General features: G+C 43.6%; 1 protein-coding gene across 1 annotated transcript in view; it reads left to right on the top strand.

The window, feature by feature from the left end:
* Window positions 1-20,129, top strand: part of CCDC15 (coiled-coil domain containing 15) — a 34,512-nt gene extending 14,383 nt beyond the window's left edge. Inside the window, exons 8-11 of the mRNA XM_082274225.1 lie at window positions 14,935-15,038; window positions 16,042-16,206; window positions 17,879-18,027; window positions 19,971-20,129. Coding sequence (XP_082130351.1) covers window positions 14,935-15,038; window positions 16,042-16,206; window positions 17,879-18,027; window positions 19,971-20,074 — 522 coding nt within the window. The 3' untranslated portion in view covers window positions 20,075-20,129. The remainder of the gene's footprint in view (window positions 1-14,934; window positions 15,039-16,041; window positions 16,207-17,878; window positions 18,028-19,970) is intronic.
* Window positions 20,130-20,392: the final 263 nt, after the last annotated feature.

Here is a 20,392-nt window from a genome sequence, read left to right as displayed (position 1 = left end):
ATCCACCCTCTTCTATTTGGACCAAATGGCAGTTCTTATAGTCCACCCAGATTCCAGACTACAAGTGGCGTCCTCATTTTAGATATCTAGTATTACAGTTCAACTACCACTGTCCTTGTATATAAGTAACAACCTATGTCCTTTATTGTCTCAACTACAGCTTCAAACTAAGTGATGGATGGACCTACCTCTAGACCTAATGGGGTGGGTTAATATTGTCAAAATGATACACCTACCCAAATTGCTCTGTTATGGCGAACTCCCCATGCAGAATACTTTAAACAATTTTCAAACGCATTGATTCCATATGCCTAGCATTCCTATGGAATGGCCGTCCTCCTAGGATAGCGCTTGAAACCTTGCGACTTCCAACCCACATGGTTGGCTTGACATTTCCAAATTTTCTCTTATACTATTTGGCCTCTCAACTAGTTCCTATCCATGACTGGTTGCATCCAGCCTCTGCAATGGAGGTGGCCATTACCTCATCCCTGGAAACTCTCAGCAATATCTATAGAGGCTGTGTTCCAGCCTAGTCAGATGCATCACTTCTTCTACATACATCCCTATCTTTATTTAAGTCCATTGTGGCTAAAACTTCTGAATCATGGCTGGCACCCCCCCCCCCCAATAACCCTTTGTGGTTTAAAGCCTAGTCTCCCAGAGCTATATTTTCTACCTGACCCACAAAGGTGGTCTGCCAAAGGGGTTACGTATTTATGCCATCTCTTTATTGCTTTTTAAAACATTCTATCAATTGCGTGTGGACTTTGATTTACCATGTACTTATTTTACTACTACCAACTGCGCCACACTGTACGTGCACAATTTGGGGTTCTCTATATAACCCTATTCAGGTACCCCCCCCCCCCCCTGGAGAAATTATTTAGGCGATCAGACCCCCACCAAAGTTATATCCCTCTACTATTCTGCTCTCATGATTGAGTCTAATCTCAGATTTCAAAAGGCCCAAGAGAAATGACCGTCCCTAGATGGACCGCTTACAGAAGCAGACTGGACTGAGTTTGGAGAGGCCTATAAAACCTCTGTTATTTCATCCAAAGACCTTAATATTCAACTTAAGATTTTCCACCAGTCCCATCTTACATCTGCCAGACTAAATAAGATGAGCTTATCTCCCACAGCTGAATGATTCAAAGGATGTGGCCAGGTTGCTCACTGTATGCACTGTTTAGACTTGCCCCTAGGTTCACGACTTCAGGGTGGACATAAACTCTCCATCTCCTCCGCCCTCCGTCTGCCTAATGTAGCGAATCCCAAGAACCGCCTTTTGGGCATGTCTGTGACCAAACTGTAAGACATCGCCTAAAGGAAATCGGAACTAAGTCCAAACGAAAACCATCATTAACACCAAAAAAGAAAAAAACAAGGTTCCAGTGGGCTAAAGAAAAGCAATCATGGACTGTGGATGACTGGATGAAAGTGATATTCAGTGATGAATTCCGAATCTGTATTTGGGCAGGGTTATGCTGGAACTTTTGTTTAGTGCTATTCCTATGAAATGTATGAAGATGACCGCCTAAAGAAAACATGCAAACTTCCACAATTATTGATGATATGGGGTTGCAGGTCAGGTGAAGGTACAGGGGAGAGGAGTCATTCAATCTTCAATAAATGCACAAGTAATATTGGGATTTTGGACACTTTTTCTTATTCCATCAATTGAAAGGATGTTTGGTGATGATGACATAATTTCTCAGGATTATAATGCATCTTGCTATAGGGAAAAAACTTTCCTTCAAGAAAGGCAGGGATATAATGTCAATGGCATGGCCTGCAAATAGTCCGGGCCTCAATTCAATTGAAAATCTATGGTGGAAGTAAAAGAAGATGGTCCATGACCATGCTCCAACCTGCAAAGCTGATCTGACAACTGTAATAGGAGAAAGGTGGAGCCGGATTAATGAAGAATACTGTTTGTCGATTAGTTAAATGCATGCCTCAGAAAATTCAAGCGGTTACAAAAGCCAGAGGTGGTGTAACAAAGTACTAGTGGTGTACTGCAGTGTTTTTTTTTTTTTTTTTTTTTCTTTTTATGATTCCATAATATTTTCCTCCAAAATTTAGCGGGAAATTTTTCTTTTTTTTTTTTTAAGTGTTTCTTAAAGCCAGAAGGTTGGAACGTTAAATGAAAATAGCTTTAAGGCATGTCTGTAATGTGTTTTTTTTTTTTTTTTTTTTTTTTTTCGACACAATTAAACGATTGAAGGAAATTTTTTTCCAATAGTGGTGATTCCATACTTTCTGCCAGGAGTTGTAGTACAAGGCTTAAGCTCTCTAAATATGTCTGAGAGCCCACTTTTAGATTATGTCAACATGTTTGCCAATGTAATGTCTGCCCCGTGTGTTAATCACCCTGTGCTATCCTAAATAAAAGTCATCAAAATAGAAGATGTGTAATTATTCTGGGAGTGTTCCACTAACAATGGTAGTGGTATTGGCAACTTCCCACTATTATTTGTATATTGTAAACCAGAGAGAGTTTTCTGCAGGTCATAAACAATCCTTATTCCAGATTGCTCTACTAGTACTACTACAGCAGCCACATGTGACCAAAAATTGCATTTTTAACCTACGATAAAATCAATTTATCTGAGTTCATTGAGGGACACAGCTCTCCATGATTCAGAACCACAGGGTTATATTGCCCCATACAGGAGTAGGACATTAGGCAAAAAAAAAGACTTGGCTACGCCTATGGGCAGTCCTAGGTGGTATACGTCCCCCCTCTCTATTATAGGTCTTCAGTTTAGTAACAAGCAGTGTCAGAAGTATTACAACTCAATAGAGGAGTGGGTGCTGTGTCCGTCAATCCCATTTTTCTCTTTCGTTCATTGACGGACACAGCTCTCCATGGTTCAGAACCACAGGGACGTCCCCAAGCAGTGCCAAACATGAGGGGAGGGACAATATAAAATCCCAAGGCTAAATACAATATCCAAGCAGGTAAACCAGAGCTCAACAAAAAGGAACTGAAGCCCAACCTTAACAATACACCCCCAAAGAGGGGCAGCCTGCAAAACTTTGGGGCCAAAGGAATCATCCGTAGATGCCAACACATCCACTTTGTAGAATTTAGTGAAAGTGTGCATCAACGACCAAGTGGCCGCCTTGCAAATCTGCGCCACTGATGACGGAAGGCCCAAGAAGCACTAAGCGCCCTAGTAGAGTGTGCTGTTACAGGGAATGGAGGAATCTGACCACTCATAGAGTAGGCCTGAGGCAGTCTGTCTAAACCATCTGGAAATGGTCGCAGAAGAAGCAGGCATCCCTTTTCTTGGCCCGTCTGTGATCACAAACAGTGAGTCTGACCTCAGAAAGGACTCTGTGGCTGCCAAATACACCTGAATCGCCTGACCCACATCCAAGGAATGCTAAGCAAATTCCTTAGGATGTTTGGGACTGAGAACACGGGGAAGGCAACACAATGTCTTCATTCAAATGGAAATCAGAGACTACCTTAGGAAGGAGCGAAGGTCATGGGCAAAGAACCATCTTATGTGAGCCAACAGATAGGGGGTACGACAAAACCAACTCCGCCACCTCCGACACCCTGCGATCAGAGGTAAAAGCCACCAAAAAAGGCCACCTTCTGGGACAGCAAAAGCAGGGGAATCTCCCGCATATTTTCAAAGGGAGGCTTCTGGAGAACTGAAAGCACAAAGTTCAAATCCCACGGCGGTAAAGGAGACCACACCGATGGAGTTAGATGTTAAGCCCCTTGAATAAAAGTACGCACCGGGGAGTGTGTGGCCAGGGGTCACTCAAAGAAGACCGCCAAGGCCGAAACCTGGCCCTTGATGGTACTCGAGGACAATTTCTGCTCGACACTTTGTTTAAAGGAAGGTCAAAATCCAAGCCACCGAAAAAGAACGAGGGTAAACTAATCGACTCACACCACGAAATGTACGCTTTCCACGTACGATGGTAGAGCTTCCTAGAAGTAGACCTCCTAGCCTTCAACAGTGTCGAAATCACGACCCAGGCAAACCTCTATCCTTTAGCACCTGGCTTTCAACAGGCCGTCAAAGTCAGCGACTGTAAATCAAGATATAAGATCAGCTTATGGGACAGTAGATCCTTTCTGAGAGGCAGTCACCAAGGGACGTCTGCGACCAGTCGCACCAGGTCAGCGTACCAGACTGGTGAGGCCAATCCGGGGCAACTAGAAAGACCGGAATCCCTTCGGCCTCGATCCTGCGCAAAAGCCACAACAGAAGTATGAGAGCTGGAAAGGCGTAAAAATCAGAGGATCTTGGCCCTACTTTGAGCTGGGGCGCCAACAGATTCACCTCAGGGGTGCCCCACCGGAGACACATCTGATGAAACCTGTCCGCGTGAAGGGACCACTCCCCTTGGTCCAACGCCTGCTGACTGAGATAGTCTGCCTGCTAATTTTCCACTCCTGGAATGTGTACGGCGGAAAGGGCCGCAACAAAATGTTCTGTCCACCGGAGATTTCCGGCTACTTTCAGGGCTGACAACACACTTTGTTCTGCCCTGCTGATTGACATAGGCCTCCGCCGTGGCAATGTCCACCTGGGTCCGTACCGAGTCCCCAAAGTCAATCCGACCAGTAAACCAGGCACAGCCTGATCGCCGGTAGTTCCTAGACATTGATCCGTAGTCTGTATTCCTCCAGCGTCCAACCACCCTAAGCTGAGCTCAGTCCCAGGACACCTCCCTAACCGGACAGACTGGCATCCATGGTGACCACTGTCCAATACAAGGGGAGAAACGATTTGTCCTGCCGAAGAGCCGGAGAGTGAAGCCACCAGACTAGGGACCTCTCTGGTTTCCTAGCTCAGCCGAATCTGATTGTTTAGAGACCTTGGGCACTTGTCCCATTTTCACTAGGATCTCCCATTTTGAAGGGACCTTGTATGGAACTGTGCAAAAGGAGCCGCCTCAAAGGTAGATACCATCAGGCCCAGCACCTGCATGCAAATCCAGAGGGAGGACCACCTGCTGCATTAGATGAATCGCAGCATGCAACTTCTGGAGTTTGTCCAGAGGAAGGAACACTCTGGCTAGAGCTGAATCCAGAGGCAGACCCAGATAATCCAATTTTCTGGATGGAATCAGAGTAGTTTAGAAGCCAACCAAACTCTTTCAGGGTCTGTATAGTGATCTCCATGTCGTCCATCAGGGTACAGAGGACTGTGCTCACAAGAGGAAGTCGTCCTGGTAGCCCAGTGCCATAAACCCCTGCTCATGTAGCAACGCCAGAACCAGGGCCAGCACTTTTGTCAAGACCCAAGGAGCAGAGGCGAGACCAAAGGGTAATGCCACGAACTGATAATGCTCCTCTCACACAGCAAAACAGGAAGCTGTGTTGTCGGGCACATATTGCAGGTAAGCATCTTTGATGTCGCTAGAAGCAAGTAGGTCCCCCTAATGAAGCGATGCCACCACAGTGCGAATGGACTCCATCCAGAATTTCTGCACCCACACAAAGCAGTTCAGGGCCTTGAGGTCCAGAATCGGATGTACCTTGCCCTCCTTCTTTGGGACCGTGAACCAGTTTGAATAAAAACCTGAAACTCTTCCGATACCAGGACAATGACATCCTGAAGCAACAGGTCTTGCACCACCCCAAAGACAGCTTGCAGTCAGTCCGCGGACAGACGCACATTGGAAGGGAAGAAGCTTTCCGGAGGGCAAGAATTAAACTCTATCTTGTAACCGGACAGTATCCCTTCGAGGACCCACTTATTGTTTACCAAGGAGGTCCACGGGCCCGGAAACCAGAAAAGACGTCCCCTCCCCCCTTCCTGCCCCAGGCATGGGTGAGTGCACACTTTCATGCTGATGGAGCCTTGTCCGCAGTTCTTGAGAATTCTGCACTCATTTTGCAAGACCAGGGCCACTTGGAACCTCCCGATGAGGACTTGAAAGGTTTTGAACTCTTGTCAGTGGACCCTGAGGGACAAAAAAAAACTTGTGAGCCAAGAAAGACAGGCCACGTCTGCAATGAGGTTCTTTTCCCTTTCCTGACTGTAGAAGAAAAGTACTATATATATATATATATATATATATATATATATATATATATATATATATATATATATATATATATATATATATATATATATATATATTAGTATGGTATATGAAAAATCCAAATGTATTAAAGAACCACACATATGTATAATTTCATATGAGACCTATACAACGTATAAGTCATAAGCCTACCTCATATGACTCCAAGCATTCCTCAGATAAGGGGAAAGAAAAAGAGGGGGGGGGGAGGTAGGGGGAGATGAAGGGGTAGTCTAAATCTGGGGGACTATGTATATGTCTATACTTACAGGTGATAGTTCTAGAGGATGTTCTCGGAGATCTTAGAAGGGTATATAACCTGAAACCCGATTACTATATGTGAGGAACAGGCTGTAACTGCATGATAAAACAAATCACAATATATGATGCATATCTAGTTCCTCGTTTAAGCCTCGAGGGGCAAGAGTATCCAAAGTGTATATCCAGAAAGTCTTACAAAGGCAAAGTCTAGAAAAGTGTTCAACCTCGGATAGGTCTCTGGAAATCACCCACACGCTTGAGGCCCACCGAGGATTTGTTGTGGACTTCCAGAAAGTGTCGTGGTACATTATGTTGGTCGCTTCCTCCCTCCACAAGACATGATGTTTACCAAAGTGCTGTCTCACGGGTCTGATGGTGCGACCAACATAGAGAAGTTTGCAAGGACAAAAAAGGCAGTACACAACGTAGTCCGTGGAAAAATTATAAAAAACATTTCTAAAGGGTATACGTCTTACCTTTTTTCCGTGTTGGAAAAAATCACACATTTTGCATAATTTCTTATGACAAGCCAACATTCCCTTTAGAGGAATGTTCTTAAATGGTTTTAAATGTGTTAACATTGCTTAATGTTTGATATAGCTATTTTGTACAACCGACATCGGCCATTCATTGTTTTGCTCACTGACATTAGACTCCTTATCTCCTCCCCTTCCCACCCACGTATTATAAGCGCACCCTATATATATAATAATCAGGAATTGTGCTTTTTCCTATTTTATACCTGAAGAAAGAGCGCGCATGCTAAGTTAGAGCTTCGCGCACGCTCAAACGCGTTGTTTGCCTAGCTCCCCGGTGACGTCACACGCCTCTCCCCGTGCTGTGTGTCTCTTTGCGGCCTCCGCCTGGGACCCGGAAGTAAACGGGAGCCTGCCGTCATCATCATCTCCTACAGACCACGATGTCCCTGGCTGTAGGATCGGGTAGAACGGACAGACGGACAATTTACCAGGAGAAGCCGTATTACTGCACCATCCTAAATAGCCTGATGTTTTCTGGCTTCTGTGAGTTGCCATTTGTCTTTATAGTATGTACTATATTAAAAAGTCTACACTCAGTGGCGCTTTTCTGTTCTTGTATCTACTGGAATCAAGGTTGCCTTGTTCAACCTAGAGACAGGGGGGTCCACCACTGGTGGAACAGTCCACTTCTTGAGGAGAGACTCCTGAAAGGGGTACCTCACTGCGAAGCTTTTAGGCACCACAAAGGGGCATTTTGGATGCTCCCGTTCTTTAGAGATTCATTTGTCAAAATAGGAGGGAGAGGGAAACCCCTTTACCAGGCGCGACGGCTTGTGAATGCCAAAGGGGGCCGACACCTCCGCCACAGCCTCAGCTGCATCCTCCGATCTTAAAGTTTCCCGCACAGATGAAATCAGTGCATCAACTAATGCCTTCTCGTGCGCAGCTACAGGTGTGGAGGAATCATCCTCACTATCGGATAAATAAGGGAGCGTGGCTGTAAACCCTGTAAGGTGGGCCATGTCTGCGGCGGCCGAGTCAGATTCAGGATCTGAAGAGACAAACGAGGCAGGGGAAAGGGGGGAGCTTTATACTAGCCCGCCGCCCAAAGGCCACCGCCACCCGGGAAACAAAGATACCATCAGTGCATCAATGGAGGGCTGAGACCCCGAGGGACCTGCAGCCTCTGATAGGGGGTCAGGTGGGGAAACATGCTCCTGTGACTCCATAAGTAAAAAGGGGGACCCACCTCCAAAAAATGTCAAGCACTGCTATTGGACACTCCCACTGCGCCAGTACCACTGGGTCACCACCAAGCAGAGCACTCCACAACCTGCAGCAGAGAGAGAGAGGGACCCCACCAGACTCGCCACCCACCAGAGTAGCACCGGTCTGCACCAGAGATAGCTCGGCTCCACATGTGGCATCCAAGGGAAAGGAAAACACAGATGTCAATACCAGGGGAAAAGGAGGGAACCCCGGAGCCCTGGCATTATCCAGCAGTGAGAGAGAAGACCAGGAACCTGACCACCAGTAGCAGCCAGTGCCCCCCCCCTACCCCCCAAGCCGAGAGGCCCAGTCGGCACACTTATTATTTTCAAGGATGTCACTTTTCCAACGGAACTCTCCTCCCTCCGCATAAGAAGCCTAAGGTAAGGGCTACTAAGTCTGCCTTTTTGTTGCTTTACTCCTGGTATATATACTGTCTAGGTCTTCTGGCCATCTGGGGTAGAAAATCCACCAAACTCTCAGAAAAGGCTATATTAACATAAAGGTATGCCAACGCTTTCCACAATTGGGGAGGGTGTATTTTGTTAATCTGTTTCTGTTTGCCATGTTTCTGAGCAAACCAAATTGGCTGCCCCAGAGGACCAAGGTAGTTCCTGGTACAATTCAGTCTTCCAGCCCTGAAGTCTTCCCTTCCTGCCTTCTGTCAGATCCCATCATAGAAGAATTATAATTGCCCAGTCTATTCTGACATTTCAGGAAATGTGATTCATTTTCACATCACCCTTGGGTGGGCTTCCTGATCTAGATCCAGTTGGACAGCATCATAGCTCTGGTGTGCCTTAACAATTTAGGAGGAACAGGAGATCTTGATGCATCCATACAGGTAGTTTGAACCCTGACCGGGACATTCTTATCTCAGTTGTAGCCAGTTGAGGGGTAGGCTTTCCCAGTTAGTTTAATGTGGACTTTGGGGAATGATCTATACACCTGAGTGTGTTCCAAGACCTGTGTTTACAGGTGATGGATGCCATATGTGAACCCTTCGATTCCCTCTGGTAGTAGATGTAGGTGCTGCGGAGACTCTTGGGTAAGACCTTATGCCTGCGTCTAGGCCTTTCCTTCTAATGCTCCCTCCTCAGTTTTTCATACTTGAGAAGGAAAGCTTTCACTGATCTTTCTTGATCTGAAACGATCCAGGTGAATGTGCTTCGCTTATCAAGTGAGGCTCCTATGGCTTTGTGGGCTCTAACAGTTCATTGTATTTGAGGAACTGGGAGCATCTCTAATTCTGTACTTTTACAATGCTTCTTTGTACAGATGGTATTGGACCAGAGCTCAGCTCTCAACACCATCATGTCTAAACCCGTCCTTGATAACTTTCTATCCCTAGCTTAGGACTATGTGTAGAGCAGGGGTGGGGAACCTTTTTTTCTGCCATGGGCCATTTGGCAATTTATAACATCATTCGGGGGCCGTACAAAATTATCAACTTAAAAATTAGCCTGTTATATTTTGTCAAACGTTTAATTACCTTACCCCTAATGTGATGTCTGGAACTGCTTCTCTTTGGTGAGGTGTGTGATGTTAGCTGTTATTGATGATGTTGCTACTCGCAACTGGTTTTCCAGGTTTGCGTCAGTCAGTCTGGAGTGCAGTCGACTCTTTGCAGTGGTAGGTTTTGAAAAGAACTGCTGGCGGGTACTCCTGGCTGGTACTGCTGGTGGATACTGCTGGCTATTACTACTGTGGGTACTGCTGGCTGGAACTGCTGTGGGTATTGCTGGCTCAGGCTGGTAATGTGCTGTGGGTACTGCTGGCTGGTACTGGTGGCTCAGGCTGGTACTGCTGGCTGGTAAAGCTGGCTGGTACTGTGCTGTGGGTACTGCTGGCTGGTACTGCTGGTTCAGGCTGGTACTGCTGGCTGGTACTGCTGGCTTAGGCCGGTACACTGCTGGCTGGTACTGCTGCGGGTACTGTTGGCTCAGGCTAGTACACTGTTGACCGGTACTGCTGTAGATACTGCTGGCTCAGGCTGGTACTGCTGTGGGTGCTGCTGGCTCAGGCTGGTACTCCTGTGGATACTGCTGGCTCAGGCTGGTACACTGCTGGCTGGTACTGCTGTGGTTACTGCTGGCTCAGGCTGGTAGTGCTGGCTGATACTGCTGGCGGGAAATGCTGGCTGGAGACTCAGGAGTGGCGATGCTTCCTCTATCTTGGTCAGTCTCCTCCACAGGTGGAATGCATTTTGATATCACTCCGCCTAAAACTCACTCAGACTGTCAGGACGGAGCCAGAACTATACAGGAAACATCAGCTCCGTTCTCACAGCTCAGCTGAGACAGGATCAAATTATTTTGCGGGCCGCAGGTTCCCCATCCCTGGTGTAGAGGGTTCTCATGTTCCTCCCCCCATTTGTGTCTAATCAAATTTCAGTTTTCTCTTTATTCTGAGGAACTGCTGTTTGGACTCTTTGGAGGAACAGCATTTCTACTTACTTTCACCCTCAAAGGGTTCTTTCCCTGGCAGTCCTTGCTTCTGCAACTTGAGAATCTGACAAATTAGCTTTTCAAGACATGCACTACCATTTCCTTCTTAGTCTAAGTTGAGTTCAGGCCTTCTCCTGACCTAAGGCAGTTGCGGATATGCTTCTCGCCTAAGACATTTGTTTTCAGTCCCTCTGTTAAGCTCTAGTTATGCAAGAGGAGCTTCTTTCCCCCTATAGTCTGATTCATGCTGCAAGCTCTATATATATATATATATATATATATATATATATATATATATATATATATATATATATATATATATATATATATATATATATATTATACCATACCATAAACTACTAATTCCATTTTCTGGAGAAGCATTTGCTAGAAAAAGGAGTCCTCCAGCAGTATATCAAGAGAGGAGAGTTAGAAGAAGAAGAGTCTTCCAACAGAGCAGAGTATTTTGGGAGAGAAAGGAGCAGATTATTCCAGAAGAGTTAGACGGAGTCCTCCAACGGCACATAATATTTTAGGAGAGGAGAGTTTAGATAGATAAAGGAAGGAGCCGAGTCCTACAGCAATGCAGTGTATTTCAGGAGAGGAGAGTTAGATAAAGGGAGGAGCAAAGTCATCCAGCAGTGCAGAGTATTTCAGAAGAGGAGAGTTAGATAAAGGGAGGAGCAAAGTCATCCAGCAGTGCAGAGTATTTCAGGACATGCTTGTATAAATAGCTGGTATAGCTGCTTTATACAGAAATCATTTTCCAATGTTTGATAATTATCTTGGTACAGGTAGGATGTCTTTATACAGCCAGTGCCTAGTAAAATACCTACACTTTGTAAAGGTTAAATAAACCCCATAATTACATAAGGTGTTTTGTATAAAACACTCACATGGGGATTGTATTTGGCTGCAACAGAGGTAAACAAGAGATTCATTGCTTGAGGGAGGTACAATATAATCCCAGTAATTGTACAGTTTGCAGTGATAACAGATGTCACTGGGATATTGGTGATAGAAGTCTAGACTAAATAATTGCATTTCTTATGTTTTCAGATGGGGAAATCTGATTAGATCTTTAACATATTAGGCATTTTTTCATGTTTTAATTCATGCAAATCATCATCAGATTTTGTGTGTCCCAGCTTTTACATCATTTAGTGTCAGTTGCAACCACTGTATCTGTTTTAGTGAGCCAAATCATGACAATGATGTAATGAGTATGACCTGGATGATTCTTAAGTCAAAGTTCTATAATGTACTTTTAATTTTGTATGTATGATATGCCAGGTATATTCTTGCAGCTTTTAAAAAGGACCTGTAATGTTTAAAGCTGTGCCCACAAAAGGTAGCAGACGACAAATGACTAGTCATTGGTATTAGTGTTGCCATATGTCTCACTGCAGCTGAGTTTTTCCCATTGCTGACTTCCCTTGCCTTGTTCTACACTGTGTCTCTGTGTGGAGGCCGCTATCTTGTTAGAGGCAAGGCTTCACTTGCTCATGTCAGAGCTTTCCCCTGATGACTAGTGGTCTGATAGGTGGGATAATGATGTTAAAGTAGCTATAGAGGTGAAGAAAGTACCTATTCACAGAATGGTTAATTTATTCTGTGAATATTGATGTAAGAATTCTACACTGTATATTGAAAAATATTTCTACTGAAATAGTCAAATCTAGGAAATGTATTTCTTGTTGGCTAGAAGTATTTGTCAATGTGATGTTCACATAGTTATCATTGAGATATGAGATAAATCTATCAAGAGACACCAGGTCATCATTCCAAACTAAAAGTATATCATTGATATATACAATTTATAAAACATTAATGCAGGCCAATATTTCCCATATATTCTATCATGTTCCCATCTTGCCATAACAAAATTTGCGAGGCTGGGCATGAATTTAGCACCCTTTTGCCAAACCTTTAATTTGTAAAAAGAATTAGCTATCAAACCAAAAATAATTGTGTGACATCGCAAAATCGATAAGATGTAAAATGAACCATTTCTGAACTGCAGGAATATAATCAACAGTCTGTAAATAGAACTCAACTTCTTGTAGACCATCATCATGTAAAATATTCATGTAAAAGCGAGGTGGCGTTGGCCGTAACTAAATAGGCACCCATCAGAATATGTATTGTGTCATGAACATTGATTACTTGTTTGGTATCTTTGATGTAGGATTTAGTGTGAACAACCAAAAGGTTGCAGATAAAAAAAAAAAATCGACATATTCCCCTATTCTGGAAACCAAAGAATTCCCCGGGGGTTTAGTTGCATTTTTATAAACTTTAGGCAAGTAGAATAGGATTGGTCAATTAGGGGAGCTGGGGGATATTATTTTTCCTTTTTATTTAATATCCCATGTTTTGGCCCAATTCAGTGCTTTTTTATATAGTAAAGTCTGATTTTTTTTATTCAAAGGTCTATTTGTACTGGTGTCACCTAGTATGTTCTGCATTTCAATCATGTAGTCTTGTTTATCTAATTGATTGCATCTGCAAATTGGAAACACTAAAACCTATATATTTGCCAAGATGTCAGTGCCAAATGACCCTTTGATAACGTCCTTTAGGACAAAACGCGTCAGGACATTATTTTTGACATTGACATTCTGCTGCTGAGTGATTCCAGGTCGCCAGCAGTAATCCATGTGAGTTTTATGTACATATTTTTAACTGGACATGCTATGTATTTTACTATGATTGAATAAACTTTACTACACTATCACAATACTTCTGGGCTCTGGCTGAGCTGATTTATCTCCAGATGGAACCTGTTATGAATTTCTGACGGAAGATACCCACTGTCATGATACGCAGAGGGACCCACATAAGGGTTTTGAGGCTTTCTTGCTGCTGTAGCGGCAGCCTTGATATCTGGGGAGTTCGCAATTCATATGCTGGTGGCACTTAATTGAACACCCATTTATTCTGCACACTGCATTGGTTGCCTTACCATTGACTATTGCTAATTTATGGCATCATGATGCATGGACTTTTACTTATATTTTTTTTAACCTGTATTTATTTTTATGTGTTCACTTACATTAACATTTGAAATACATTTGATTATGCTCAGTGTGCTACACCTTCTTCTCTTATCACGTTTTAAGTTGGGTATACTGCTTATGTGTTGGATGCCTTGATTTGCCATTTTTCAACCTACAATTCAGAATTCTTACATCAATATTCACAGAATGAATGAACCAGAAGCAGGGGAATCCTTGCTCAGCAACTTTTCATTACAGCTTCCCCTCCAGAAAGGACTCTGAGACTGAAGCTCCACACCATGGAGTAATAGTCCATATATAGATTTATTCCAGTGTAAGATCAAGTAGAAGACTAATATGAAGGAGCCTATATGTTTTCCAGGGACAGAACTCACTCCCATTTTATTATGGTTTAAAGATGAAGTTTAGTCAAAAAATATTTGTTCTCTTATAGCTGCAGCCACACCATATAACTGTAAAAGATGATGTCCCGCATCTGTCAGGCAGCTGGATCCTGTAGAGTTTTCTCCGGTGATGACAGGTCCCCTTCCTGCTGCAGAGCTGCTATTGCTGTGGGAGTTATTAGCTCTAAGTCTTCTGTGAGTTGCAGGGAAAAAAAATTGACCGGGACCACCCCCTCCTCAACGCTCATTTACTGGAAAGTGACCATGCATTGACAACCGTACATGTTACACGATCTGTGAATGGGGAAGAGTTTGATAAAAGACCAGATTCTGTCCCCATTTTACAGATCGTGTTACATGAATTATCACTGCACAGAAGATTTCTATGTGAGCCTGCTGCCTGACAGATATAAGTTTTTTTTTTTTTTTTTCTCCTTTTTTTTTTTTTTTTCTTTGCTTACAAGTAAGCAATGAGACTGCAGCTGTTTTTGACTAAACTTCAGCTTTAAGGATCACCACATAAAGTAATAGAGCAGTGTTCGTTAGCAACTGGTTGGAGCACTTACCCAGATTAATTTAGTTGTATTACAAACCAAAAGACTACCAGCCTAGAATCCAGACTCCCAGTCCAAACACCACTATAAAACACCAGTAAGATAATCCTAGGGTTCCAATGCTACCTATCTATTCCTCCAGCAAGGGGAACAGGGAGCAGCACAGTAGTGATGTCACCAAATCTCACTCCAAACCTGGTGACACTAGTAGTCGGAGGCAGCAGTGCTTGAGGTGGTCTCACACTGCAGATATACAGCTATGGAGATACAGAAGTGCCTATGCACAGAAAGACAAAAGGCACATTTTTGGGGTACTTCTTACATTCTTAGATGTTCCCTATGACATAGCAAATCTTTTTGGGTTCATGTCCTCCTGATTTTCAAGTTTGTGATCTCCTGTCTATGTGCTTGTAAACTTTGTATCCATGACATGTTATAGAAACTCTTATGTATCCTAGAGACAAAACCAGTTCTTGATGTACAGACGGCTTTTTATGGACATTGAGCGAGAACAAGTTAAGGAAACGCAAAGACAGAGGGAGCACAACAGGAAAATATCGAAGTAAGGATAATGATGCACTATACTGTGCAATGTCTAATTGTTCTCCTCCTCAATATGAACTGGTAAAATGCCACAATGTGTGGAGGAGCAACGACAGATTTTGCTGGAAGGTCAGAGCTTTAAAAAAGCGCTGATCCTGCACTGACTGCTGTGCAGGTGTGATGATCTCAGTGGGAAGGAAGACAAAAATAGTAAGGCTGGCCATACATGGGTCAAATTTCGAAATAATATTCAAGGACAGCCCCCCGCAAGAACACTCTGGTCAGCGCTGTCCACCATTGGCAGCGCTGACGGGGAGCCAATCGGCGGACCTTTTTTGGTCATGCCTCTTTGACAGAAGCCAGAAGAAGTACCCATGGACCGAATGTTGGCTGGTCCTATTGAACCGGCCAATGCCGCCCGACATTCAGCCCATGTATACTAGGCTTTACTGTGTGAAAGTGGCTCCTCGCACCTCTTCCTGCCCAACTCTGCCCATCGTGCCAGATTTGCCTGTTTAGGCAGAAAAGTGAAAGTTGATTACAGATAAAGGGTGGTAACAGAATACCTTCCCTGACACTGCCCAAAGAACCACCCAGTGGTGCAACTACAATCCCAAACATTTATGGGGCTCAGTGTGGTGTACAGTGATACGTTTACAGCAAGGTGCAAGTTCATAGTTCCCACCAACTGTACCCAGACAATACAAGAGGTCAGAGCTTGCGTTGTGGCACCACATGTATTTTAAAGCTTGCTTCAGGATGTTGAAATGGGGTTAGGAGGAGGGATGGTCAGGAGCTTGAGAACTGTAAGCCCCAATTTCAGCTTATTCTTTTTTTTACAGATTGCTTAGGGAAGTAGGCATTATAAGTTTATTTTATTTGTTTATTTTTTTGATGAGGTTGTAAAGGTGGAGCTGTAGGTAGGAGTAATGGGCTATGAGTTTGTGATTTGCAATAATAAATGCCCCACATTTCGGGGCTGGCGGGGGAAAAAAAAAAAACCTCCTCTGTTTCTATTTCAGAATGAAAAGAGAGCGAGAGACTGAGCGCCTAATAGAGGAGGAGAGACTTCGCACCACAGCTCAGCCCAGCCTGGAAAATCAGACCTTTGAGGTGGAGGTAATGAAGGAGCAAGAGAGAAACTTGAAGCATCGAGAGAGGGCACAGAAAACAAGAGAGTATAACCGGTATATTTCATATCATTACTAATTGTCAATGTAGACACTTTCTTAAAAAGAAAACATTATACTATATACTCATATACCCAGTCACATGGCAGCAAAAGTACCAAGTACTGATGAGAATGTTTGTTTTTTTTTTTTTTTTTTTTTTTTTTTTTTTTACTGCAAAGGGGTCTGGTGATTTATGCTTGAGAGCCCATTCACACTAGCATGACTTGTGTAGCCCCAGGTCGCTTGACATAACTAAAGCCGTCTTAATTGGCACTACTGAAGTTGCTCCGACTTCAGAAAAGGGTCCTGTACTACTTTGAGGCGACCTGTGATCCGACTGTCCCATATACTTCAATGGGAGTCGCCTCCTTATCTTAATTGAAGCGACTTGTTATCAGACTTTCCAGGAAGAAGAAAGAGATTAGCCAGGCATTCCCCACAGACAAAGTCGCCTGTCTCTTCAAAGTAGTGCACAAGTCTCTTCCAAGTCTCTAAACAAGTCTCTTCAAAGTCACGGGGCGACTTTCTGGTTGTGGTAGTGAGAACCGGCTCTGAAGGATAAGTTCACCTTTAAAAAAAAAACCAAACAAACATTTTTTCTTTTGGAGCCTGTAAAGCATTGCACCAGCAATCAGAAGATCACCGGTGCCATGCAGGTCTCCCTCAGATCTGTCAATATATCTGTGTACCCATACATTCTATACAGGCAGGCAAATACACCGATAGGAAGAAATCAAGAAATGAATGAACTACCACGGCGCTCCACAGCACCGTTGTAGTTCATTGAGAACTACATGCCGACAATTGCAAAGGATGTTGGGGCTTGTAGTTCATTCACACACAGAGCTGTGCGAATGAAGGAATGACGTGGCCATGTGTGAGGACCCCCGCATGGCCGTGCTGATTTTAAAAGTGACCGCTAGTACTGGAAACTTCTTCCCGTACTGCTACCACAGGGAGGGGGAGGGCAGCAGCTGCAGCATTGGGAACATGTTACATGTTCCACCCTAAAAACGTTCCCAAAGGTAAACTTATCCTTTTAAATCAAAATTTGCACTTGAGAAAAAAAAGCTAAATGGTTATGAAGAAAACCACATCTATGAATCTTACCATTGCCTGTGAGCTCCAAACCTCAAGCCTGATTTTGTGGGTATTCCTATGCTCTAGCAGTGCCCAGTAGCCACTACCCCCTCGGCTGTCTCTGGGCATGCTTGTCAGGCGTGTAGACATCAGTCATTCGTCAAACAGTTCAGTACACTGCATTTGGATCCTGTGTAGGTGTGTGGGCTAACATACCCTCTTCCCAGCACACCACACTATGGGCCTTTGTATGTGCTGACCACACCCCCTCCATCTTTCTGACATGCCCACGCTGCAGGGGCAGTGCTAGTCTCCGGCACTGTCAGTCACAATGATGTATTTGCCTCCTACTGAACTGTGTGGTTTGAACAGCAGTGGGGGAAGGATATGCTGTTAACGATGCTAGTTCTTCATCCCACGCACCTATGAAAACCGGACAAAATTCTGCATGCACTTTGTCCACTGGGGGGGCAGGAAGAAAGGAAGGTGCGTATGGTGTGACTAATTTTATTTAGGAAACCAGTACTATTGGTGTGAGCTAAATGCATTGAGCTGTAACAATGTTGCATTTATCTGTGTCAAAAGGTTGTTGATATTGATATTCCAGTTACGTTGAAGCTCTGCGGGCTCAGATGAAGGACAAGATGCTGCTGCATAATATCGAATTGCCACCGTTGTGTTGCTGCGGTTCAGATTTCTGGGACGCTCATCCAGACACATGTGCTAATAACTGTATTTTCTACAAGAACCCCAAAGGTATGGTGCACTGATGGTTCTCTTTGCCTTTAGCAAGCAGTCAGATTCCATCTGCCAGATTATGGTTATCTCAGTACAGAGTATTAAATATGGGATTGCTTGCTATGTGCAGGATTTTAACTACTTTTATCAGAACCCACTATGTACATTTTTAAGTGACAAATAACAAGACTTTTATCTTCAGACTACAGTTGTAGGTATAGTTTTTGGGAGCCATTGTCAGATCTGTTTCTAAGGGAAGCAATCGTGCAATTTGGGTAAAGACATTTTCAGAATTTAACGTTTGCATGAATTTTGACTTTTTACAATCTGTTTGTTGGGTAAATTACAGGATAAGCCATTCAGAGATTTTATACACACATTTTTTATTCAGCAGAAAAAAAGACTTGCAATAAGGCTAACCTCCAGATGAACAGCTAAATAAACAGAGGAAATTAAGGGTGCTTTTGTACCTGCCAAGGGACTTGTATGTGTGCATTCAGTTCTATATGCACATTCAGTTCTGAGACTCACAGCCAGTCGGATGACACAACTTTCTCTGTTAAGGGCCATACACACTATAAGATTTTCTGAAGACTTTTTCCTTCAGATTTACCTTTTCTATGTAGTGCAAGGGCCTGCCAGATTGCATACAAATTGAAAGTGTTTAGGTTTGACCTCATATTTTATGGTTTTGGTAAATCTAAAGGGAAAAGTCTTCAGAAAATCTTATATTGTGTATGGCCCATTATACTTATACACTGTCGAAGGAACATAGGGGTGTTATTTCTCTTCCCCCCAGTCTGCTGCCTTGACAGCAGACAATCAGCAGTAGGTAAGGTTATTATTCTGCTCACTGCGCTGTCTTCTATCAGCATGTTTCTGGTCAGTTTGATTGCAGTATACCTGATTGGCTCCCGTTCCTGCCTCTCTCTATGTTAGTCTGAGGTTTGCTATGCAGAGAGAATGCACAATGCTGATACCAGGTCGAATTTGGGTAAATGCACTGATAAGACTTAAAAAAAAAAAAAAAAATTAAATTTAATGAGCTGTGTTTAATTTGTGTCTTTTTATATCTGTCTGTAGTCCAGCTTGAAGAAAATTAGAAACGCAGACAATTCCATATATTGCTCTAAAAATCAGTAGTAAAGCTGTGCATGAAATGGACAAACTTGGCTGCCAGTATGAACATTATAATTATGATTATTCTTATACTGGATTTTTTCTAGCTACAAGTTGTTTACAGCTTTGTCCACCCAACATTAGAAAACCTCTGCTGCCATTTTCCAAATATGTCATTGGTGGCTGGCTTCCTTTTCCTGGTTCTCTGTGCCATCCACTGATGACATCCATGCCAGATATTAACAGTTTAAGGTTTAACTGTTTAGCAGCGTCTGCATCATTGTGCCACCAGACAGTCTTGTTGCTGAGGCCAAGGTATAAATAACAAACTGTGCCAAGGTGGGCAGGCAAAATTCGGAGCTGCCTCCTTTTTTGCATCACATTTTACCATGGGTTCAGGCACTCTGAGATTTTGTGAAATCTTTGCACTCCATATGGCAGTGGAAGGCATTGGTGATGTAGCCTTCTCAGGTGGCAGCTGGATGTCATTGGTGACATCACCAGTGTCTTGGAAAAACAAAGAGGTGCAAGAAATGGGTTTTCAGAAATAACATTACAGCGGAGCTATACTTGTCCTCTCTCCAGTGCTGCAATGTTCTGGCGCTCCCACACCGGCTGCTTACATCTTCAACTCAGCGGCTTGCAGATATCAATCACCGGCCATTTTAATTGGCCAGGCTGAGAGGACCTCAATCACAAACATGCACATACGCAGTTCAGTGTACAGTGTTGACAGGCAGCTAAGCAACTTTATGCTGAAAAAAAATGTTTGTCTTGATGAATATTGATCTACTATGTTTTAAAGCAGCTCGAGTGATCACAACAATGTCTATTTTTGGCAGCGTACACCCGAGCCTTACAGTCGGTGCTATCGTCACGTGACACGTGGGATGGAGGCTCGAGCTTCAGATTCGGATTTGGTAACATTGGTATTGTTCGACCTTGACCTTTCGACCCATGGGGAACCCCCCCAGATGGACTGACATAAGCGTGTCTGTGTGCAATAATGTTTTTTTTTTTGGAGTGGATCGATATTCTATATGTTTTCCAAACACAAGTAATCTGACCATCTCCAAATTTGGTACTGTATACCCAAGAAGAATCCTGTATTCCAGACCATTTGTAGTGTGGTCTTAGATGGACGGATCTCTCTCCCAGCTTTGGATGTGGAAGGGTCTCATCAGAGATGGCGCTCCCAGTGCAGTAAAGATCAGGGCATTTCCAGTGTTGTCCTATTCATCCCAACAGGTTAACTTTTAAGTGT

Source organism: Pelophylax lessonae (assembly GCF_965119305.1).
Source record: "Pelophylax lessonae genome assembly, chromosome: 12".
Classification (NCBI taxonomy): Eukaryota; Metazoa; Chordata; class Amphibia; order Anura; family Ranidae; genus Pelophylax; species Pelophylax lessonae.
This window is presented reverse-complemented; position numbering and strand designations above follow the sequence as displayed.